The following is a 21622-nucleotide window of genomic DNA, read 5'->3' on the forward strand; positions in this document are numbered from 1 at the left end:
ATGCCGTTGGTCTCTGTGCTCACCTGCTATAAAACTGGAAACCATTTTTGCCCAACTTGTAAAGCAATAATCAAGCAGGCCAAATCATTGATTCGAAAAGTTGCAGGAATGAACAGAGCGGAGAATCTTACTGAGCTTCTTGAAGCTCAAAATCATGTAGGCAACCAAATGCTCAACTTCAGAAAGTCTGCATCTCTAAAATGTGCAATTGAACTGGGAATCCCAGATGCCATCAATCAACATGGGAAGCCTATCACACTTTCTGAGCTGGTTTCTGCCCTTCCAATTAACCCTTCGAAGGCTAACCACATCTATCGCTTGATGCGATTCTTATCAAATGCCGGCTTCTTTGTTCTACAAGATCATGGCTATGCCCTCACAGCTGCAGGCCGTCTTCTTTTAAAAGAGGAGCCTTTCAATTTAAGGGCATTTATCTTTTATATGAGCGATCCTGTTTTAGTGAAGCCCTGGAATTCCTTGACTGAGTGGTTCAGGAATGATGATCCCTCTCCATTTCATACGGCGCATGGGAAAAACTTCTGGGCTTATGCTGCTGAAGAACCTAATTTTGCAAACCTCTTCAATGAATCCATGGCCAATGATTCTACTTTAATCGTTCAGGTGATGATGACCGAATGCAAGTTTGTGTTTGACGGCTTGACATCTTTAGTGGATGTTGGGGGTGGCACAGGGGCAGTTGCTAGGGCCATTGCCCAAAATTTCCCCAACATGGAGTGTGTTGTGTGTGATCTCCCACACGTGATTGCCGGCCAAGAGGGAACTGAGAACTTGGACTTTGTTGCGGGAGATATGCTAGAGAAGGTACCTGCTGCTGATGCAATCTTGCTCAAGGTAATTAAGGATATTTTCTATGAAATCCGTTGTTGATATACATGTCTACAACGATTTCAATAAACTAAAATATAAACAATTGAACGTCCAGCTTTAATAGTTGATTTGTATGATCGCTAACATAGACGCCTGTTGTATGAAAGAATAACAGTAATAATCATATGCAAACTTTTTGCTTGAGAGGCTAGAATATTTGCTATAGAAACTGGAGTTCTTGGCGCTCGTTAATCGATGCGTGAGGCAGTGATGGAGTGTGATAATCTTAATTTAGGACGCCAACACAGCTAATTTCTGTATTCTAAATTTTGTGATTTTACTGGAAAACAGTGGATTCTTCATGACTGGAGTGATGAAGATTGTGTGAAGATTCTCAAGAACTGCAAAGAGGCTATTCCAGGGAGAGACAAAGGGGGAAAAGTCATTATTATCGACATGATTATGGAAAGCCAGATGAAAGATGGCGAGTCAGTTGAAACACAAGTTGGTGTGGACATGCAGATGTTGATGTGTTACGGTGCTAAAGAAAGAACTGAGAAAGAATGGGCAAAGCTTTTCCAAGATGCCGGTTTCAGTGACTACAAAGTACTTCCAGTGTTGGGTGTGTGCTGTCTCATTGAGGTTTATCCTTAGACTAAAAGTTCAGTTCAAAATTGTCTCATTCAGGTTTACCCTTAGACTAAAAGTTCAGTTCAAGATTGGTACTGCTACAATAATTGAGGTTTCAGTTTTACCCTCAACCTTTGTCTCCCTCTGTTGGAATTTGCTTTGTTCCGCTTGTAATCGCCATTTTGGCAATAGAACTATTCTGTTTTCTTTGTATCTTGCAATTTGTGTAGTGTGATCTAGATCACATCATTTTTCTCCTGTCGGAATATGTAGTGGCAAAAGATTCACGCATTGAAAAAACTTTCCTGCTATAGTGCTATTTTCCTAGTAAAGCCAGCAATGATGTGATAGTACTTTCAACTAGTACAAAGAGCTACTTTGTACACTAATTATAAAGATGTGATAGTATGCCTACTTTATTTTTAAGGCATTTAATGTGGGATAGCCAATAAGTACACATTTCTTACAAAAATCAGGTTGGCATGGAAACATGAGGAATTTATTAATACCCATTTAATTGAAGTTTGGCTCACCCATTTAATTGAAGATTGGCTCACGCACTGGTTTGTTTGAATAAATTATTGGGCCTGAATTTGTTTCCTTTGTGGATTTCATGTTTTTGAGGCTTATTTTTTGTAAACTAATTATTCAGCACTCGATGTATGTATGTGCAACTAATAAAATTACAACATTTGTAAAAATATTTTTCTCTAAATTTGGATAATTAAGAGGAAGAAAGTTGAATTGGTTGGGGTGATTTAAAAATTGGAAGAAATGAAGAAGGTAAAGAGAAAAGAAATATGGCTAATATTTTGTTTTACATTTTAGTATCTTTATCATATAAGTTCAGATTGAAATGTTAATACTTTCAATTTAATGTGTAATTTTGAAAAGGATAAATATGGAAAAATTGTGGATAAACATTTTGTTTTACATTTTTACAATTTTCTCCTGTTTTGTGGTAGTGGGGTAAGAGGATAGTAACAAAATGTGTTTAGGGAATGTCTCAAAATTAAAAAAAAAAAAAAAATCAAACAACTCTTGTCCAAACAATTCTTTAACTCCTTTGTTCCCTAAGTTACTTGAAATGAACTTGCAGAGGTTCACTATCACTGGCAATTTCACCATCAGCCTGAATATATGATGAGAAAATTCTTAAATTGTGATGAAAAAAAAGTTATTCTACAAAAGGGGTAATTTTTGAAGTTGATTCTAGACTTGTGATCTTCGCATTTGTGAAATGCGAGGTAAGTGTTTCCAGAAAAAAAAGAAAAACAAGACCGCATTTGGAAAATGCGAGCTTATATTAAGCTCGCATTTGGAGAATGCGAGATTGAGTACCTCGCATTTCTTGAATGCGAGGTACTCAATCTGAAAACAATCAAAATTCCCAATTTCATCGTTGGTGTCTGTCTCACTCTCCCTTCACTCTCTCTCCGTGCAGCCAAAACTCCTCACTCTCAAAATTATCTTGGTCACCGCTTTGTCATTGGAAATCTTGGTCACAGCTTTGTCGTCGGAATCTCTCAGCCTTCTCCTCAGAAGCTCTTCAAATTTGTAGAGCCGCAGCATTTCTCCTCAGGCGAAATCAAAAAGGCGGCACTTTCTTGTCCGAAGCTCTCATCGAAAGCAGCGGAGGCTCTCGGCCATTGCAGAGCTTCCCCTTTGGGAACCCATCTCTGCTAGCTAGCTGCCCCTCTCTCCCTCCTCCCAATTTGCCATTTTTACAACCTCAACAGGATACCCCCTCACTTTTGAGTCCCATTTGCACTGCACATTTTATTTTCTCTTGGCATCCGACTTTCTCCATTTGAGTCCTTTCACCAGAAACAACATAAGAGGTAAGAATTAAATTTTTTTCTGAGTTTAAATTTTTTTCTGGGATTTTTTGTTTTCCGACTTGAAGTGGCTTTTCTGATATGGCAATTTATTGGACATTGTTGTTGTTTCGGTTGGTCTCTTATTTGGTAGTATAACAGCATCAGAAAAATTAGATTTGCTAGATGTTTTGTTGATTTCTTGAAATTTCTGTTTGGCATACATAGTCACATACATGCTGCCTTATTGACTTACGAAACAAACCTTAATAATTCCAAGTTTCCATACTTTATTGACTTATAGAAAAAAAATTGGTGCAAAGTCTCTGTCATAATTAGAGATAACGATGAAGTACACATGGGATGGGTTACATCTATACCCATATAACCTAAATCCAGCCCTCTAATGCATTAATAACTTGTACTAAGAGCATGATAATTTGTAATAGGAGCATTAAAAGTTATATCAGATTTGAATTTAGACCGCAGTGGTGAACCAACATAATAATACCCAAAAGGCCTTTGTTTGGAAAGCCGTTTTCCTAGAAACTACCAAGTTTTAACCCATGCACAACATCGGGGAGTATAGTCAGTACATTCCATTTGAGGAGAGAAAATGTAATTAGCCCAGTTAAGATTTGATTGGTTAATTAAGAGAGAGAATTCCTGAGGTGATTTTTTATTTACCACGATGCATTAGTATCTTTGATTGCGTAAAAGGTATCCCGCTTTCATTTGAATATAGCTTTAGTGGTGGTCACATTTTCTTATCTTTATGTCAGAGGGCCAAATTGGTAGTGCAAGGGAGAAACCGAATGCAATAAACTCAACATTCTTTAAAATCAGCAAGTATAACAGGAATTGCAACCTCACAAAAACTCTGCAGAGAATTCCAATAATAACGAAGCAGCCCGTACTTCTTCTATTGATTTACCGATGATACCCCAAGAACACGCCTAATTTTGAGTAATAGAGTGCGACAGACCCTACCTCAGGAAAGCAAAAATGTTATTAACTCTTAAATATACTAAGGTAATTTGGTTTTCACTTTTTCTTTTAGTGAGTTCACAGGTATGACAGAAATAAAAAAAATGTCATATCTGTATGTACCTTAGTCACATAACCGTGGTTGATTTGTTAATTGTTCTTTTGTGTGAAATTGGCTATATTATTTCTATTATCAAGTTGTGTTGAAGAGTCTACTGGACCAAAGCCAGCTAATTAAAGCAAATTTGAAGATATATAAAAATGTGAAACAAGTAGCTTGCTTTTCTAAGGCTTCCTGCTTTTTCTATCCTTTTCCTATAAGTTAAAACCTAGGATACTTTTCAACATTCAACAGTCTTTTCTATCCTTTTCATTTTTTCCCCTGTTGCTGTCTTTACTTTGGAAAATAAATGGAGTACGAATTTGTTTACGCAAGCATTTGATGTAGGCCAAAGTACCCAAGCACTTGATGCTAGACTTGAGTCACAGATTACTCAAGTCGATATAGTGATGCCAGCCCAGCCACGTCGAACACAAAGAGTACACAAACCCAGAGGATGTGGCACTCATGGAAAACTTGGACATCATTGATATTCAAAACTCTAATTGTGTGCTCGTGTTATGAATATTATTCTAAGTGTAGGGGAGGAAATGTGTGGGACTTTTAGTAGTTTTATGTTTAATATTTGGACAAGTTGTTGGAAATATTATTTAGATTAAATGTTGTCTATTTTGGATTTGCTGGCAGGGAGTTTAGTCCACTTTTAAGGGGAGATTCTGTCAAAAATTTTTCAAAAAAAAGTAAATGTATATATATATATATATTAATCATAATAAATTACAATAAACAAATAAAATTTGGAAATGATTATTATGTTGGATCTTTATTTTTGCATTTATAGCAAAGTATATCTTGTACTCTATAAGATAAATAATCACGTAATAATCATTTGATAAAGGGTTAATGCAAAAAACCCCTATAAACTATATATCCAGTTGCAGTTTATCCCCTAAACTATAATAATAGGCATTTTGCCATCTTGAATGATATGTTGGGTTAATCGCACTTTATCCCCTTTAAGTATAGGCCGTTTCTCACTTTACCCCCCAACGTTTGTTTTTCCTCAGTCTACCCCAAAAACTAACAGTCAACTCTAATGGACATAAACGGAATATTGAAAGACAATAATATCCTTATGAAAATACTGAACAACCCAAAATACCCATATATGCTGGTTTATGAAATGCAAGTTTCCAAAATTACCCTGGAATAATAGAGGGAAATTTCCCTCCATCTGGCACGGGACAAAAAAAAAAAAAAGACCAGCTCTTTATATACCCATTGTTGAATAAAAGACCAACTCTTTATGATTTTCGTCCATTATATTTACAGAGTACCCATTTTCCTTAAATACTAATTTATTTGTCGGATAACATAAAAATAAACCCGTTGTTGAATAAAAGAGCCCTACTTTTCAAAGTTTTAGTCCATTATAAGAATAGAGTACCCATTTTTCTTAAACAAAAATTTAGTTATCGGATATAATAAAAATTAACTCGTTGTTGAATAAAAAACCAGCTCTTTATAGCTTTCCTCCATTACAACAGCATAGTACCCAAGGTGCCATAAATAGAAATTTATTTATCGGATAAAATAAAAATAAATTCATTATTGAATAAAAGACCAGTTCTTTATACCTTTCGTCCATTATACTCACAGAATACCCAAGGTGCCTTAAATAGAAATTTATTTATCGGATAAAATAAATTTAAACCCATTATTGAATAAAAGACTAGCTCTTTATGACTTTCGTCCATTATACTCACAGAGTACCCATTTTTCTTAAATACTAATTTATTTGTCGGATAACATAAAAATAATGATGGGAAACTGAGGTACATACCTCGCATTGAAGAAATGCATTGAAGAAATAGATACATGACCTCGCATTTAAGAAATGCGAGGTCATGTTTTCTTTTTCTTTTTTTTTTTTTGGATTTCGGTGGCTGGAAAATGGGGGACAATTCGCATTTAGCAAATGCGATCTCAATGAACTCGCATTTGACAAATGCGAACATCCCTTTTACAGAACATGACACCCTAAACGTCCCCTTTGTAGAATTTTTTTAAAAACCATCACCACATTAGAAATTTCTCAATGTATGATCCATGAAGAATTCGCTCTGGGCAGGCCTCAAACCTCAATAGGCAGAAAACTGAAATCCACTGTCACCCAAAAAAAAAGTTAAAAAATGAATGAATCTTACTAAACCAAAGTCAAAAAATCCTTTGAATCTAATTTGAATTTAAATATCAAATTTTGTATATGTGGCATGTTTCTAGACCCGCTAGTGCATATACTGTCAATGTATAAAAGATTTACCTTTGTCATTAAAATCTTTTCCTACACTATCAGTGTGTACACTGACAAGGTTGGATGGATGCCGCATCATCTAAATTTGAATTTAAATATCAAATTTTGTTTATGTGGCATATATCTAGATCTGCTGGTATATACACTATCAGTGTATAAAAGATTTACCCTTTTTATATGGTATATAGAATTCCTTTGATTGGATTCTTTTTTATGTTTATTATTATTTTGGTAGACATTTTTTTTATATCAGTATGCAATTCCAACTACTCAAGCAACTTGCAGGTTGAGTATTGCTATGAAAATGGCGAAATAGCTGTCAAGGATGGAGCTCTAATTGCTGCTGATGCCATTCTCCATGCTACCGGGTATCAACCTACACATGGTTTTTCATTTTTCCTTTTAATCTGGTGACCACCGGTAATTAAGGCCTACATTTCATATGCCGAATCCTAAAAATTGGTGGAGACCCTTCTAAGTTTTAAGGGGCAATAGCCTAGAGCTGGACAGTGACATACAATAATATCGGGGTTTACAATCTGGTATGGACAGGAAATACACAATTGTACGTTTCAAGAATAATAAACCACCAGTCTCTAGGCTGGTGACCATCACCAAGCCTAGGGTGGTGGCCATCACCGTCTTCAAAAAATCCAGATGGGTGCATAGTGCACCCGTTTGGTCCGGTGATGATTCTGTCCCAATCGGTCCCTCGTAGGTCTACTTGGACCTCTCCTTTAGTTAGATTAGGATAGAGTATGATATAGATAAAAAGTAACGATTGACAAAAAAAAGAATAATAGAATGATTTCGTTAATGGGTACTTGATGGTTACCTAGTTAAAAGAGTTTTAAGTGTTATAATTTTTTTAAAAAAGTATTATCAACTCGGCAAAGTGTTGAAATGTGGTGGATGCATTAATTGTGACTATGCGTATTATTATAGTAAGATAGATATGATTTAGGTATGTTAACACTACCGAATGAGTATTTGTTAAAAAAATTCATAATAAAATTGACTACAATTAAGATGATATGGTTGATATTGTTCTATGGAAAGAGGACATGAGTGTTTACAAAGGGGAATAATATGATATGATTGCTAATTTTTTAAAGGAAGAGGATATAACTATTTGTAAAAGGGATTAATGCTTACTAACTGTTTTACATCCTCCCAAGGCTGTGTTTGTAAGGACAGGTAGCATTTGTAATGCATTTTTGTGGGATCAGAATGTTGATAATAAGCGGGTTCATTGGACATCTTGGGATAATCTTTGTTTTCCTTTGGAAGAGGGAAGTCTGGGATTCTGTTCTTTTGAAGATACTTGTCAGGCTTTTTCTTGCAAACTTTGGTGGCGGCTCTATTTGAATAACTCGGTTTGTTCTGCCTGCATCATCAAAAGTATATCAAGGGGGTGCATCCGTCTCTAGTCAGAGTTCATCGTCCTTCTGCGGCTTGGAGAAGACTCGATGAGATCCATTTAAGGGGATTGTGAATTTTTGGCATGATCGTTGGCTACTTTCGGCTCCAATAACTAAAGTGGTAGCAGTGCATAACCCCTCTCATATGCTGGTTGTGGATTTTTTATACGTCGGGTGGATGGATCATATCAAAATTGCAGCAATGGCTTTCAGCCCATTTGGTTCACCATGTTTCTTAGCTTTCTCTTTATGCTGACCTAGATGACGTGATAGGATGGTTGCCATCGGCTGCAGGGTGTGTGAGAACCCGAAAATTTTCTTATTTTTATAGAATATTACTGGAATATTTAAATGATTATTCACTCATTTTCTTCGAATTATTTATTTCGACCATTTTAAATCCATTTATATGGAATGACGCCTCTTTATATTTTTAAAGCGTTTTGTTGAAAAATTCACTTTTCGAAAATTTGTTTAGTCCGGAACGACGGGTGCACGTTTTTCTAGGCCATACTTGAATCGGGAGTGTATTATTTATTGGAGAATTAAGAACGATCAATAATAGATTAAGAAAGATTAATGGAGGAATTAATACTCAATTCACGTGAGGACTCGTAAAATTATTATTTTAAAATCCCTAATTTTGGCTAAATTAATTATTTATTTAGATTTTTGCCACGAATAATATTTTCTAGCCTTATTAGACCTAAGTACATGGTTTTATAGTTTCGTTATATTTTTAAAGTGTCTCGTTTCAAAAATTATTTTCTTATAAGCTTGTTTAGTGAAAAGGTGAAAACGTGTCCAAACACTTTAGCCAATTGGGAATAAAATAAGTTCAAAAATTTGAGACATATACAATGGTCCTAAAATAGACAATTTTAGGTTTAAGCACACAAGTGATAGCTAGTGGTACGATCGTTATAAGAATTTCTCGAAGGTTTCATTTTATTGCGCTTAAATTGGAAATACGTGTTTTCACGTGCGCGCTTAATTGAGGGACTTTGGACAATTATTTTGGGACAATTAAGAATGAATAATATTTATATGAATGTAAGTGCCCTAGAGGTTTAGTGCACTAGTGCAACAAACTTAAGGGAAATTGAACACAAAACGCGCGAGTGGGGCACTAGTTGCAATTAAATTTTTCGTACTTAAAATATTAGACGGTCGGCGTTCTTTGTACGCAAAAAGGAATCAGACTAACATTCATATCTGCAAGCTTCATGGACGGCTAGCAACTGCAGCAAAGAGCAACCGAAAACTTCCACCATTTCCTCTACAAACTCCACCAAATTCAACCAAAACTTCACACACACTTAGCTCTTCACTTGGACAATCACTTGGACAAAGAAGGAGCTGCACATTCACGGTTTTTCTTGGGGCTTTTGGACACCAAAATCTGACCTTTTAGCACACAAGTAAGGTAATCATGATCCACTCTTCAAATCTTGTTCATTGAAGGCCAACTCACACTTAAGAGCTTGATTATGCTTATGGGTAGCTTATTATTGTTAGAAATTGTTAAATGTGGGCTCTATGAACTCCCACTTTGAGTTGATGGCTGTGATGATGTTTGATGATGGTTTTATTGTTGAATTAGTGCTTAAGGGAGTAGATTAAAGGTGCATTATCGCCAGAAACTTCATTGAGCTCTTGAAGCAAAAAGTTCCCATTTTACCCCTGCTCTGTTCGGTCACTTTAATGCAGAAATTTGAGGATTTAATGGCTTGATTGTGTTGTTTATATGTTGTAGTAGTTGTGTAAAAATTTTCATTGAAAAATACTGAGTTTTGGTTGGTCAAACGAATTTATTCCTAAAGCTAGTAATCTGGAAAACGGTTTCGTCGTAATCCAGACCAGTGTTCGTATTTCGTCCATAACTCCGTACTCCGATGTCAAAATCAAGTGCCGTTAGCGGCATTTGAAACTAGACATTCCCATATTTCCAACGGTATATAATGCACGTTCTGGTTCTATGTGTGTGAACCGCACCACTCATCTGAATTCAGCTGCCCTGTTTCGCCGTTCTGCCGAAATGATTTGATGATGCTGCAACTTTAGGCTTAATTTCGAGCTAGTTGCATGCTGAAACTTAAAACTATTTCTTCTGTGAAATTATAGTCCTATGCATGTATTTTCTAACACTATCAACCATGCTCAAATCCGAGTTAAATTGAGTGAGTTATGATCAAAATACGGTGACTGTTTTGTTCTTGAAAGCCTTGGATTTGAACAGATTTGACGTGACATTTGTGGTGGTCTTACTAAATGAATTTCTTGATACTAAACACCTACCAAATGTACCATGAATGTTTCTTAAACTTTTCTTTCACATATGAACCATGATTGGAGGATTTTCTTAGCCAAACGATTGGATTTGGGAAGAAAAGGATTAAGGGCAGATTGCCTTGAGAATTTTTCCAAACTTTGGTTGATTGGTTAACCACCTTCCCGAAGGTATTTTTCCACGAAATTTGATAGAGAAATACCCTTCATATAGGAGTACCATACTGCAAAATTTGGTGTCAATTCAAGTCCGTTTCGACACTTAACAAAAGGTCCAAAGTCGGAACCAAATCTGGAAATTTTGTAACAGTCTTGAATTTTTCCCAACTTTGAGCTACCATATCTTGGTGCTCGAAACTCCGATTCTCGATCCGTTTGTTCTGCCCTAAACCTTACTTGCACCTCTAATTGAGCTATAAATTTCAAGGGCTGGTTTGCAACGAGTGAATTCTGCCGAATTTCCAAAGTTAGCGAAAAACCAACCCCGGCTCAATCCTGGGTGATCTGGGACAGCAACTTTAAACTCATTTTTGAATACCTTCCATTTAGATTCGTGGAACAGTGTCTTCTAAGAACTTTTAGTAATTTCCAAGAGGTTTCCAACGGTATAAATTTTTCCAATTTTAGACTTGTATCGAGTGAGATACGATTTTTCAAAGATCCATATCAAAACTGAAATTTTCCAACTTTCAAGGAAATAGAGATTTCCAAGAACTTTTTATTCTTTCGACATTATGCAAACATTTTAACCTCGATTTCCAAGATAAAAACCCAAATGCTCCTGTACTTTAAGAAACTCTAATTGAACCTCGATTTACTAGTAATTGAGGTTCGATTTCGTGGAATTTCCTTAGATTGTACTAGTGTACAATCTTCCTTGATAATTGGGATATATGAATGATAATACGTTATTATTTGCCCAGGCACGCACGAGGACCTTCAAGAGGATCCTACCGTGCACACTTGAACTTCCAGAAAATATTTCTTCTTGATTTGCTCGGTGAGTGTCAAGTGTATGACTACTTGAACTCTATGGACTTGATTCATGCTTGGCTTACCTGATTACATGCTTAGCCTACTTGGTTTTGAAAAATGGAGTCGAGTGTGTACTTTATCGCACTCGTTCTCATTTGAAACAAATGACTCATGCTTAACATGGTTTGCCTGATTTACATGACCTGAAATACATGCTTAGACCTGTCAAATGCTTGAATACATGATATGGTATGCTATGGCTGCATACGTCGTTGGAGTGAATCTCCTCGACACTTACATGACACATGGGGGACGCCCAAACTCATAGGCCGACCTTGGAACTCGAGCCGGCATGGGCTTGGTCGGGACCCTCGGTGAGCCATGAGATTCACATGATAAGCTTGATCTATTGGAGAGATCTTGCTTGGCATACTCGTGGAGTATCGCCTCATAAATGTCGTGCGGGCCCGAAGCAGTGTATGGTGGACGGATGAGAAGTAAGTGGTGATCTACGGTTTGGAAATATCAACCCGGTTGACGGAGAGTCATCACGGGAAGATATACGAATGAACTGGCAAAGCAAGTGGAACTTAGCTCTTGAGAGCTACCATATCCTTGAATCGTTTCTGTTTACATTTTGTTGGCATTGTTAATTACTTGCAAGTTATCACTTGAACTGTTACTTGGGCTTGTTACCTGAACTATGTGCCTGCATGTGTGTTCTTGGCCTCACGAGCATTTTGCTCACCCTATAGATTTGTTTTCCTTAACAGATTTGAACTCGGAGGCGTACTGGAAAAAAAAAACCTCCTGATGAGCTTTTGTTTAGGATTTCTATTATATTTTGGCTATGCCCTTGGTTTTGGGTTGTACTTTTGGAATTGAAATGTAACTTTTGGGCCGTGAGGTATATTTGGGAATTATGATTTACTTTGAACACCCGACGTACGGGTTGGATAATGGATGACTATTGTTAAGCTTGAACGCTTTCGCATTTTCTGTATTTAAGTTCTTTACGTGTGTTGGGTAGAGCGATAATAAGCTTGAATGGAATTACTTGAATCCTGGCGAGAGCTAGGCAGGCGTCTCGTGGATACCTTTGGTTCGCCTTAGGGAGAAGTGGGGGCGTCACAGGGTGTTTCTTGATCAAGTCAGCGTGGGAAGGTTTGCGCTCCAGCAGGAATACAATGTTGGTTAACAGGTTACTTTGGTGTAACATTCTGCCTTTAAAGGTCTCCTTTTTTACTTGGTGTGCTTTGAGGAACTTATTGCCTCTAGATCTGACTTCGAGAAAGCGCGGCATCTTCTTAGCATCTAGATGTCATTGCTGCCTGTAGGAGGAGGAGGCGTTGAGTAATTTGCTGCTTCATGGGCCAAGTGCTATAATTGTCTGGGACCATTTTACAAGATGACTTGGTATTCTTGATGTCATGAAGTCCTTACTTTCGGCAATGTGGGTTTCTTGATTTTATTCATCTTCAGAAACTTTGAAGGATCACATTTGTAGTGCCATGCCCTCTATTATTATTTGGTTTATATGAAAAAAGCGCAATCGAGCGAGATTTGAGGGAGCTAGGTTTAATGTTCAGGAGGTGATTGCCAGGGTTAATCATTTTATTGAACAACTGGAGAGTTGTAGGATTTTCTTTGCAAATCATTTTTGTGGGGACATGGATGATCTTTGGGCTGGCTTTGCCTCCTCTCGACGTTGTCATCACTCAGTTATGATGATGAAATGGTTTCGTTCCCCTCAATTTCACGTCAAACTGAACACGGATGCCAGTGTAGCAGTTGGAAAGAAACGGGGGGCGGAATTCTATGGGATTATTACGGCGAGCTCATCTTTGCTTTCTATAAAGAATTTGGAGACATTGATGTATTGACAGATGAAAGTCTCTCGCTGATGCATGGCTTGTTGCTTTGCCAGGAAAGGGATGGTAATCATCTATTGGTGGAGGTGGACTCTCAAGCGCTGGTTCGCATGGTTTGTTTAGGAGCGCTAGCCAAATGGCCATTATGTAATGTTCTGCGAAGGATTAAGGGGCTCTTGCAAGAGTTGGCTGCCTCAGTTGTTTATGTTTATCGAGAGGCAAATGCTACTGCGAATAAGCTAGCGGGCTTGCAACTCAATGAAGATGTTTTTTACAATTCCCCTCACCAGCTGCCGTTTTGAGTCAGGGCATCTTTAGTTTTAAATAGGGACGAATTCCCTTGTATTTGTTGCCAGATTGTAAGGGAATAGATTCTTTAGCTTCTTTTAAGCATGTTGTCTTGTTGACACTCTTATTTTGTTTTTTTTTTTGCTCCAATAAAATAGGTGTTGACACCCCTTTCCCGAGTTTGGGGATTTTTGCCAAAAAAAAAAAGTTTCAAATATGATTTCCATTTCTGAAACGCAAAGGGGATTGTTACTATTGATGACAACCAAGTTCATCCATTTTACAAGCACGTCTTTCCTCCACAACTTGCTCCAACTCTTTCTTTTATGGGAAAATTTCACTTTACCTCCATGTGATTTAGTGTTTTTTTATATAACCCCCCTATGGTTTCAAAAACTATACATAACTCCCTCATGGTTTGGATTAAAGTGTCAAAGTGACGGAAATGATCATTCGTAATGGAACTTTTAAAAATGTCAAAATTACCCTTATAAATACATGATACACTAATCTTGTATGGTTTTATGTTTTACTATATAATCCTCTTATGGTTTTCAAAATATACACATAACTCCCCTTGATTAATAAATAATTTTCAACTTTACATAAGGATATTTTTGACATTTTAGATGACTCCGTTACGAATGATCATTTTTGTCATTTTGACACTTTAATCCAAACCATGAGAGAGTTATGTATAGTTTTTAAAACTATAGGGGGGTTATGTAAAAAACACTAAACCACAAGGGAGTAAAGTGTAATTTGCCCTTCTTTTATTGGAATACGGAACCGGGTTAGTCTTAATATTGTTCTTGTAACTAAGAGAGAAAATGATTTTACTTAATTAATACTGTAGAGTCAATTTTGATCAGCTAATTTTGACATTTTTGTTTTTGACAAATGGACAATAAATTTTCTCATGATGGAGCTACAAGCTAGGAGGGCAGTTGGCGTTTTATCTGGAAAAGTGAATTTGCTGCCCATAGACAAGATGCTGGCCGATGTTGAAAAGTGAATTTGTACTTCTTATACTGTACTATATATATATTTTATATTTTTTTAATTTTAATAGTAAAATTACATATATATCCTTAATATTTTATTATTTATTAAAAAAATATTATTTTATTTATTTTTTAAAAAATAAAATAATTATTTTTATTTTTTCGAGCTCGAGCTTGAAATTGTCAGCTCGTCGAGTTCAATGAAATTATGTCGAGACTCGGCTCGATTAGGCCAAAACTCGACTCCACTCGGCTCGTTTGTAGCTCTAATTAGAACTACTCATGTCATTCTTTTGAACAATAATAGAGATAAATTGAATCTCTGTTTAATTGTGTTTTTCATTTTTGTTACATTTCATATAGTAAAGCGCTAACGTAATCAGAGGTTAATATTTTGGGAGAGAAGAGGGGAAGGGGTGAAGAGAGGACAATATTAGGAAACTTGTGCATTTAAGAAGGTACCCTCGTATATCTTGAGAACTTGGGGGGGGGGTGAACTCTAATATTTACATACAATAATACAATATTATCAAGTTTTTAAGGGATGTTGAATGATCAATAAAATCTTGAAGGCCAAATTCTAATTTCTACTAGGCACCCTTGTACATCTTGAAAACTTTGGGCGGCGGACTCTAATATTCACCTCCAAAAAAAAAAAAACTCCATTTTGCGCGATAATTTTAATTGAGGGGGTTCCGTTCCAAGTCTAAAATTACTTTATCTTTGAAATGGATAATATAGAAATGGAGTTATCTGAAAGGCTAGCTAATTTATATAGTCTGTAGCAGTATTATTGTGGGTGAGAACAAGGACAAAGCTCCCCGCATGTAAAGAAAAATTTCAATCGTTATCTCACCACATCAGCTGCAAAGATTTGTTACTGAAAACTTTTTTAAATTTATCGAGTGTTTTCTCGCAGACGTGAAATAAATAAATAAATAAATAAATGGACTGCTGATTTCTGGTAAAAAGTCGAGTAGTTAATGTGCTAAATGCCTACTCACTTTTTTTTACTATTGGATGACAACCCATCACTAAGCAGAAATTAATCCTTCACAATAAATCTAGCAGCGCTTTTACGGTGCACCCTCCACGATTCTAAGAATCGTATTAACCTTTTTCCTCATTTCTGACCAAAATTCGCGTACAAATTCTAATGGATTCTACAATCAATGGAAGAGACTGTGGATAGGTTTAATTGGCATAATGGAAGACTTTTTGCCCCTAAAGAGTAATTTAGCTATAAATGAACGTTTGCACCTTTAACTGTTGGTTCAATTTAAGAGAATACAAGAAAACTCTCAATGTATTCAGTGTTTAGCCACCTATACATAAAAAATACTACTGTCCGATTCTTTTGCCTTTTACTGGTAAAAGAAGCAAAAGAAAATATTAAATTTTTCTAGTTAAGCAATGAACTGGATATTTATATTGAATGCGATAATTTACATGGGAGACACACACTCTTGTTACTACAGGATAACAAGTTCAACACAACTAAATGCAGCAGAGAGGGGGAAATATGATGGGATTTGTATCTCAGGGAAAAAGAAAAAAAAATCCAAAGCCAAACACTTTCCATCTTTTTCCATGGAGGGGGAAATATGATGGGATTTTAGACATGCAGATTTCTTGAAGTGGAACATTGCATTCCACACATGAGTTTGAGCTTCAATAAGCTCACCTAAATTCTCAGCTTTTTCCATCTTTTGTTCAAATCAATGGCATTAATTCAGTTGCCTAATTAAACAACAAATGGTCTCGCAGGACTGCATTTATATGCTATGGGTAGCAGTGCATATCTGCTACTAAATTATGGCCTCCTGTGCCTCCTATGAGGCTATATTTGATTGGTTTCTGCGATTTCAAAGTATCTAAATAGGTTTGGCAGATCTAGAGGTGTCAAACTTCACCAAACCAAATAAATACACCCAAGTAATTCGATTAAAATATCTAATCGCTGACGCAATTGCAATTATTAATTAGTAACTGAGAAAATTCAATACGAATGAACCACGAGCAAGACTGAGAGTAAATTGAAGCAGCCACCATTGATGGTGACATAAAAGTTGAAACAAATGGTTATGGGGGCTTGACTAGCTTTTCGAGGATCGCCGGGGTAGCATTTGTTTTGCCGTATTCTTGATGGTAGACCTCTTCCATGTTACAAGCATTTACAGAAAAGGAAATCCAAAAAAATGATGTCATCTTCCTTGTTCACTACAATTGCTGGAACTTTATATTAGAAAATCTCATATTAGTGTCGGGTGCTTTTTAATCTTGTATGGGCTCACAAAAGGTCGATTCTTTAATTTTGACTCGTCAAGGAAATTTTGTTTAATGTGGCCTCTCACATAAAATAGCAGAAGGCTAAAGCCTAAAAGTTGTATCTCGTGTATAGTATAGGTTTTCTTATGCGTACTTGAGGGCTTTTTCTCTTGAAAAAATGTTGTTGCAAATATTAACTTAAGTTTTACAGTTTGGCGTAAAAATAAATTATTGATTAATCTGGGCCCAAATGCATTAAATTTGAATTTTGCGAGTTGGGCAATTAGGCATGCAGATTTTGCAATCTGGGACGTGGAGACCCTAAGAGTGGTTCTAGGCATAGTTATTAAAACTAACCCGGGCATCAACCCAATAGGAGGACTAGGTTGGCGGATTAGTGGTTTAACCGATGGATCATACTATATAATAAAAAAATAATATAATTAAATAAACATATAAATTATAATATAAGTACAGAAATTCTTAAATGTTAACAAGTCATAATCTATTCATATTTCTTAATTTATACACACAAGCTATACCCATACATATTCTTTAGTTCATGAATTCATATTGATATTATATACAAACATAAATAATAAATCTAAATGTCAAAGAAAGAAAGAAACCCTAATTCCCAAATTCCTTTTCAATTTTTCTCATCTAATTGTCAAAAGACGACAATGCCAATGCTGGTGTGGCTAGTCAAATTTAAAAAAATGAGTAAAAAGGTAATTTCAAAAAAATTTTCAAAACCAGCTGGATTCATAAAAAACTGCCAGATTTAACGGGTCATAGGTTGACTATCTGGATCAAACGTATCAAAACGAGTCATCTGCAACTCCAATTCAATTTGCTAAATCGATCCTATTTCATGGCCGGTCCACCGATTTGACCGATTCAACATCGGGCCGGGCCGAGTTTAATAACTATGGTTTTAGGCAAGAAAGTGTGGCATGGATCTTCAGAAATTAATTCATTTACAGAAAGAGCTCTCTTTTTCTTTATTTCTGTTTTTTTTTTCAGAGCTTCACTAGTCAATAGTTAGTGACACCCTATTTTATTCATCTTCAGTTTTCATGCACAATACGCAAAGTGGAACGGAGTATAACCGACATGTAGGCACATTTGACGGTTAGCAACAAGGAATAAAGATTACGAGCAAACCATGAGTTTCAATCCTGGTTACGTATATCTATCTATGAAATAAAAAACTGAATTTATAAATCTTCAACTTTGGCCGTGAACTTAGAAAACTACTCGTACATCATCAAGTCTCCAGGTGTTAAAGCAAAATATATAAATATAGTGAGAGTAATCCAACTAGAAACGATTGTCCATCTCTTTTTAAAGTAAAAATTCACGTTGAATATATGTTAAGAGTTTGACATGAGCTCCTACACGTGATGTTTTCAAATTGGATGAAGGGAAGCTGCAAAACTAGTTAGGTAATACTAGTGCGAGTGATGTTTGCTTGAGCTCCAAAAGCTTTCCTTTGAAGAAAATTAAGAGGTTGTTTGAATTGCATTTTGAGGAAGAGATTTTGGGAAAGAAATTACTATTATACTTTTTGGATGTAATTTTCAAGAAATAAAATGCAATTTTGAAATTACACTGTTATGTTTTTTTATCACTGTCCTACATTTTCAATCAGTACAATCTTGAACATCAACCTATTTGGTTGCACCTACAACTTTGGGTATTTGTCCAGCTACTCTATTGATTTTTCCCCCGTCCAATTTCTGAATTAATTGGGTTGTGTAAAATGTTTTCTTTATGTGCTGTTTCTTTGCTTATTTGAAAAAAAAAAGTGAAAGGAAAAAGTAACAAAAAGGTTAGACGTGTTGTAATTTCATTATTGAGTCGTGTAAAAGCTATTTTGATAATTGAACATACATATAAAATTTATAATACCTTACTCTTGAAATTCTTGCCTGCTCGTGTGAAGGTGAAAAGAAATTAGTGCATAGTTATATTTTGATAAATTGTATAAAACAATAAAAAAAGAAACAAGAATAAGGTTTTGATGAGGAAAATTCAGAAATTGAAACCATACGATTAGGGTTGAATGATGAACTAATCTATTCGATACTTGAACTAAATTTAAGAGCTCGTTCGAGTTTGATTCGCCGATTAGTCAAACCAAATTTGAATAGCATTTTATATTCGATAACATTCAAATTCGATAAAAACTCGTTCAAGTTCGATTGAATAAATAAATAAATCAAACTTAAATAAAATTTTAAATTCGTTAAAATAATCAAACAAGTTTAAACATCAGAGTGTTCATTTTGATTTAACTCATTTACATTCCCATGCACAATGGGCTAAATGTTGGGTCTCAGTTTTGGGCTAAGTTATCTACCCTGTTGTCTGTCTCTTGTGGTTAACGAATGATTCCTCAAATTCTTTCCTGGGACGGGCCATGAAAAGAAATGAATACTGAAGATCATCCTAGGAGCTGAGCATGTAACTTGCATGTCCGCCCGACAGAATTGCCCTGCAGAAAATTCTTGCACAGCTATTTTCACCTCCCAAAAAAATATTGATTTATTGAAAATGAAAAGAAAATGCCACAAAAGATTACAATCGTAAAAGAAGAAAAGATAAACATGTTGACCTCATACACATGTCTAACAAAAATAGTCCAAAAAAACTATCCACTACTCCTAATAATAAACTTCGATGAGGGATCTCAAGCCCAGTACTGGAGTTATCTTATAATCATTGAATCCTGCCTCAGAAAAGAGTTTTGCCCACTCTCTCTCATTTCTTTGTTTCCCTCTGAGAAGGACCATCATCATCATATCAAAGAAAAGTTGAGTTTCAATTGCCTCATGGTCATCAGCTTCTTTTTGTTGGTCACTCAGTACCATGTCTATGATTATCACCTTCCCTCCATTTTCCTTGCTAGGAATTGCTTCTTTGCATTTCCTAAGTATTTGTACACATTCCTCATCATTCCAATTGTGCAATATCCACTGTTTAAATTAACATTCATATCACAAAGAATTCAAATAAGTCAGGAACACTGTTAAAGTTATTAAAGAAAATTGAAATTGATAAGAAGTACAGAAGCCTCCCCCCCTCCAAAAGATTTGCTAATGCCCTATTTGTGAATAAACTTCCATGACTGATCCAATGCTTTACTGTAATATAGACATGGTTGTAATGAATCAGAAGCATGTATGGATGTGTTCAGAATCAGTGCTAAGAATGACTTTAACAACAAAAAGGTGAATATGGATCCGTTGCATCATCTTGGAAAGGTGAACTTACCTTCATTATAACAGCATCTGCAGGAGAAATAGTGATAGACGATTTCCTGCAAGCGCATAGGGTCGATCGTAGTACTAATTAACGTGGAGTATTCCAGGGTTGAACCCATAGGAACAAATCAAATTTCTCCACTTTAATTATTTTCACAAAAGAGTGAACGAGAAGAGATTTTATATTATCATGGAAGAATTAACAACTAATTTGATTAAATTGATAAGAAGCGAGGGAACAATAGTTAAGCAAGCCTAGGGTTGAGGTTTTAATCCAGAGGTTGAATTGATTCTCCAATTACTTTTCTTGTCAAGTTATGAACGTCTCACACAATTGTATTTTAAATTATCTTTTGATACATCTGAAGTGTGCTTAATCAAATTCTACGCATCTCTTGAGACTGTAAATGTTCAATTAAGCCCCTTTGGAACCTTGGTAACATAAGTGCATCATGTAAATCCTAACTTACTCTCATGATTAGGCTAAGTGTGTTTATCTATTTAGTGCATGGTTGTATATTCCTTCTCAATTCCATACAAACCCTAAAAGCATGCCTATAGTGGCCAATCACAAACACGTAATTAAACCAAGATAGATAAATCATAGCAAAATGCAAGAATTTTAATTGAAAAAATTAATTAATTCTCCTTCATAAGTTTCAAATCATGCAAACCAATTCCAAGCAAGAGAAAAAAAAATCGAAAAGTTAATAAGAAAATCAGAGATTCAGTGACAAGATGGCTTTAGTTACCTTCAGCAAGATTGCATTAGTACGGGGTACACTTTGAAACATATCTCCAGCTAAAAATTCCAAGTTCTCAGCTCCTCCTTGATTAGCAACGACGTGTGGGAGATCATATACAGTACATTTTATGCCAGGAAAGTTTTGGGCAATGGCCCTAGCAACTTTGCCTGTGCCACCCCCAACATCAGCAAGAGTTGTCATGCCTTCAAACACAGACTTGCATTTGGTCATCAGCACTTCTACCGACAACTGATTATCACTAGCCATGGCCTCATTAAACATGTTTCCAATTCGAACTTCTTGAGCATTGTAATGCCACAAATTATTCCCATATGCGGTATCAAATGGAGAGGGATCATCATTCTGGAACCACTCGGTCAAGAAATTCCAGGGCTTCAACAAGGCAGGATCACATGATAGAAAAATAAATGCCCGAACATTGAATGGCTCATCTTTCAAAAGAAGCCGGCCTGCAGAGGTGAGTGTATAGCCTTGAGGGTCTTCAACAAAGAATCCAGAGTTAGCCAAGAATCGCATTAAGCGAAAAATGTGGGCAGATTTAGAAGGGTGGATTGGGAGGACAGAAATCAGGTCAGAAAGTGTGATGGGCTTCCCATGATTACTGATCACATCTGGGATTCCCAACTCAACTGCGCATTTTAGACATGCAGATTTCTTGAAGTGGAACATTGCATTCCACACATGAGTTTGAGCTTCAAGAAGCTCACCTAAATTGTCAGCTTTTTCCATCTTTTTGGGAACTTTATTTTCAAATTCAATGGCTGTAATTCAGTTGTAAATAACAAATGGTCAAGCAGGACTCCATTTATATGCTAGTAAGTAGATTTCTCCTG

At 36.0% G+C, this 21622-nt stretch overlaps 2 protein-coding genes across 2 annotated transcripts; one reads left to right on the forward strand and one right to left on the reverse strand.

Moving 5' to 3' along the window:
* Positions 1-1482, forward strand: LOC113771798 (trans-resveratrol di-O-methyltransferase-like). The gene is made up of 2 exons (XM_027316357.1): positions 1-852; positions 1180-1482. The coding sequence occupies exons 1-2, from the start codon at positions 1-3 to the stop codon at positions 1480-1482; spliced, it is 1155 nt and encodes a 384-aa protein (XP_027172158.1).
* A 17940-nt stretch (positions 1483-19422) lies between these two features.
* Positions 19423-21518, reverse strand: LOC113771799 (trans-resveratrol di-O-methyltransferase-like). The gene is made up of 2 exons (XM_027316358.1): positions 20775-21518; positions 19423-19734 (listed from the first exon to the last, which is right to left on the reverse strand). The coding sequence occupies exons 1-2, from the start codon at positions 21516-21518 to the stop codon at positions 19423-19425; spliced, it is 1056 nt and encodes a 351-aa protein (XP_027172159.1).
* Between the last annotated feature and the right edge of the window lie 104 nt (positions 21519-21622).

Source organism: Coffea eugenioides, chromosome 5, assembly GCF_003713205.1.
Source record: "Coffea eugenioides isolate CCC68of chromosome 5, Ceug_1.0, whole genome shotgun sequence".
In the NCBI taxonomy this organism is placed as follows: domain Eukaryota; kingdom Viridiplantae; phylum Streptophyta; class Magnoliopsida; order Gentianales; family Rubiaceae; genus Coffea; species Coffea eugenioides.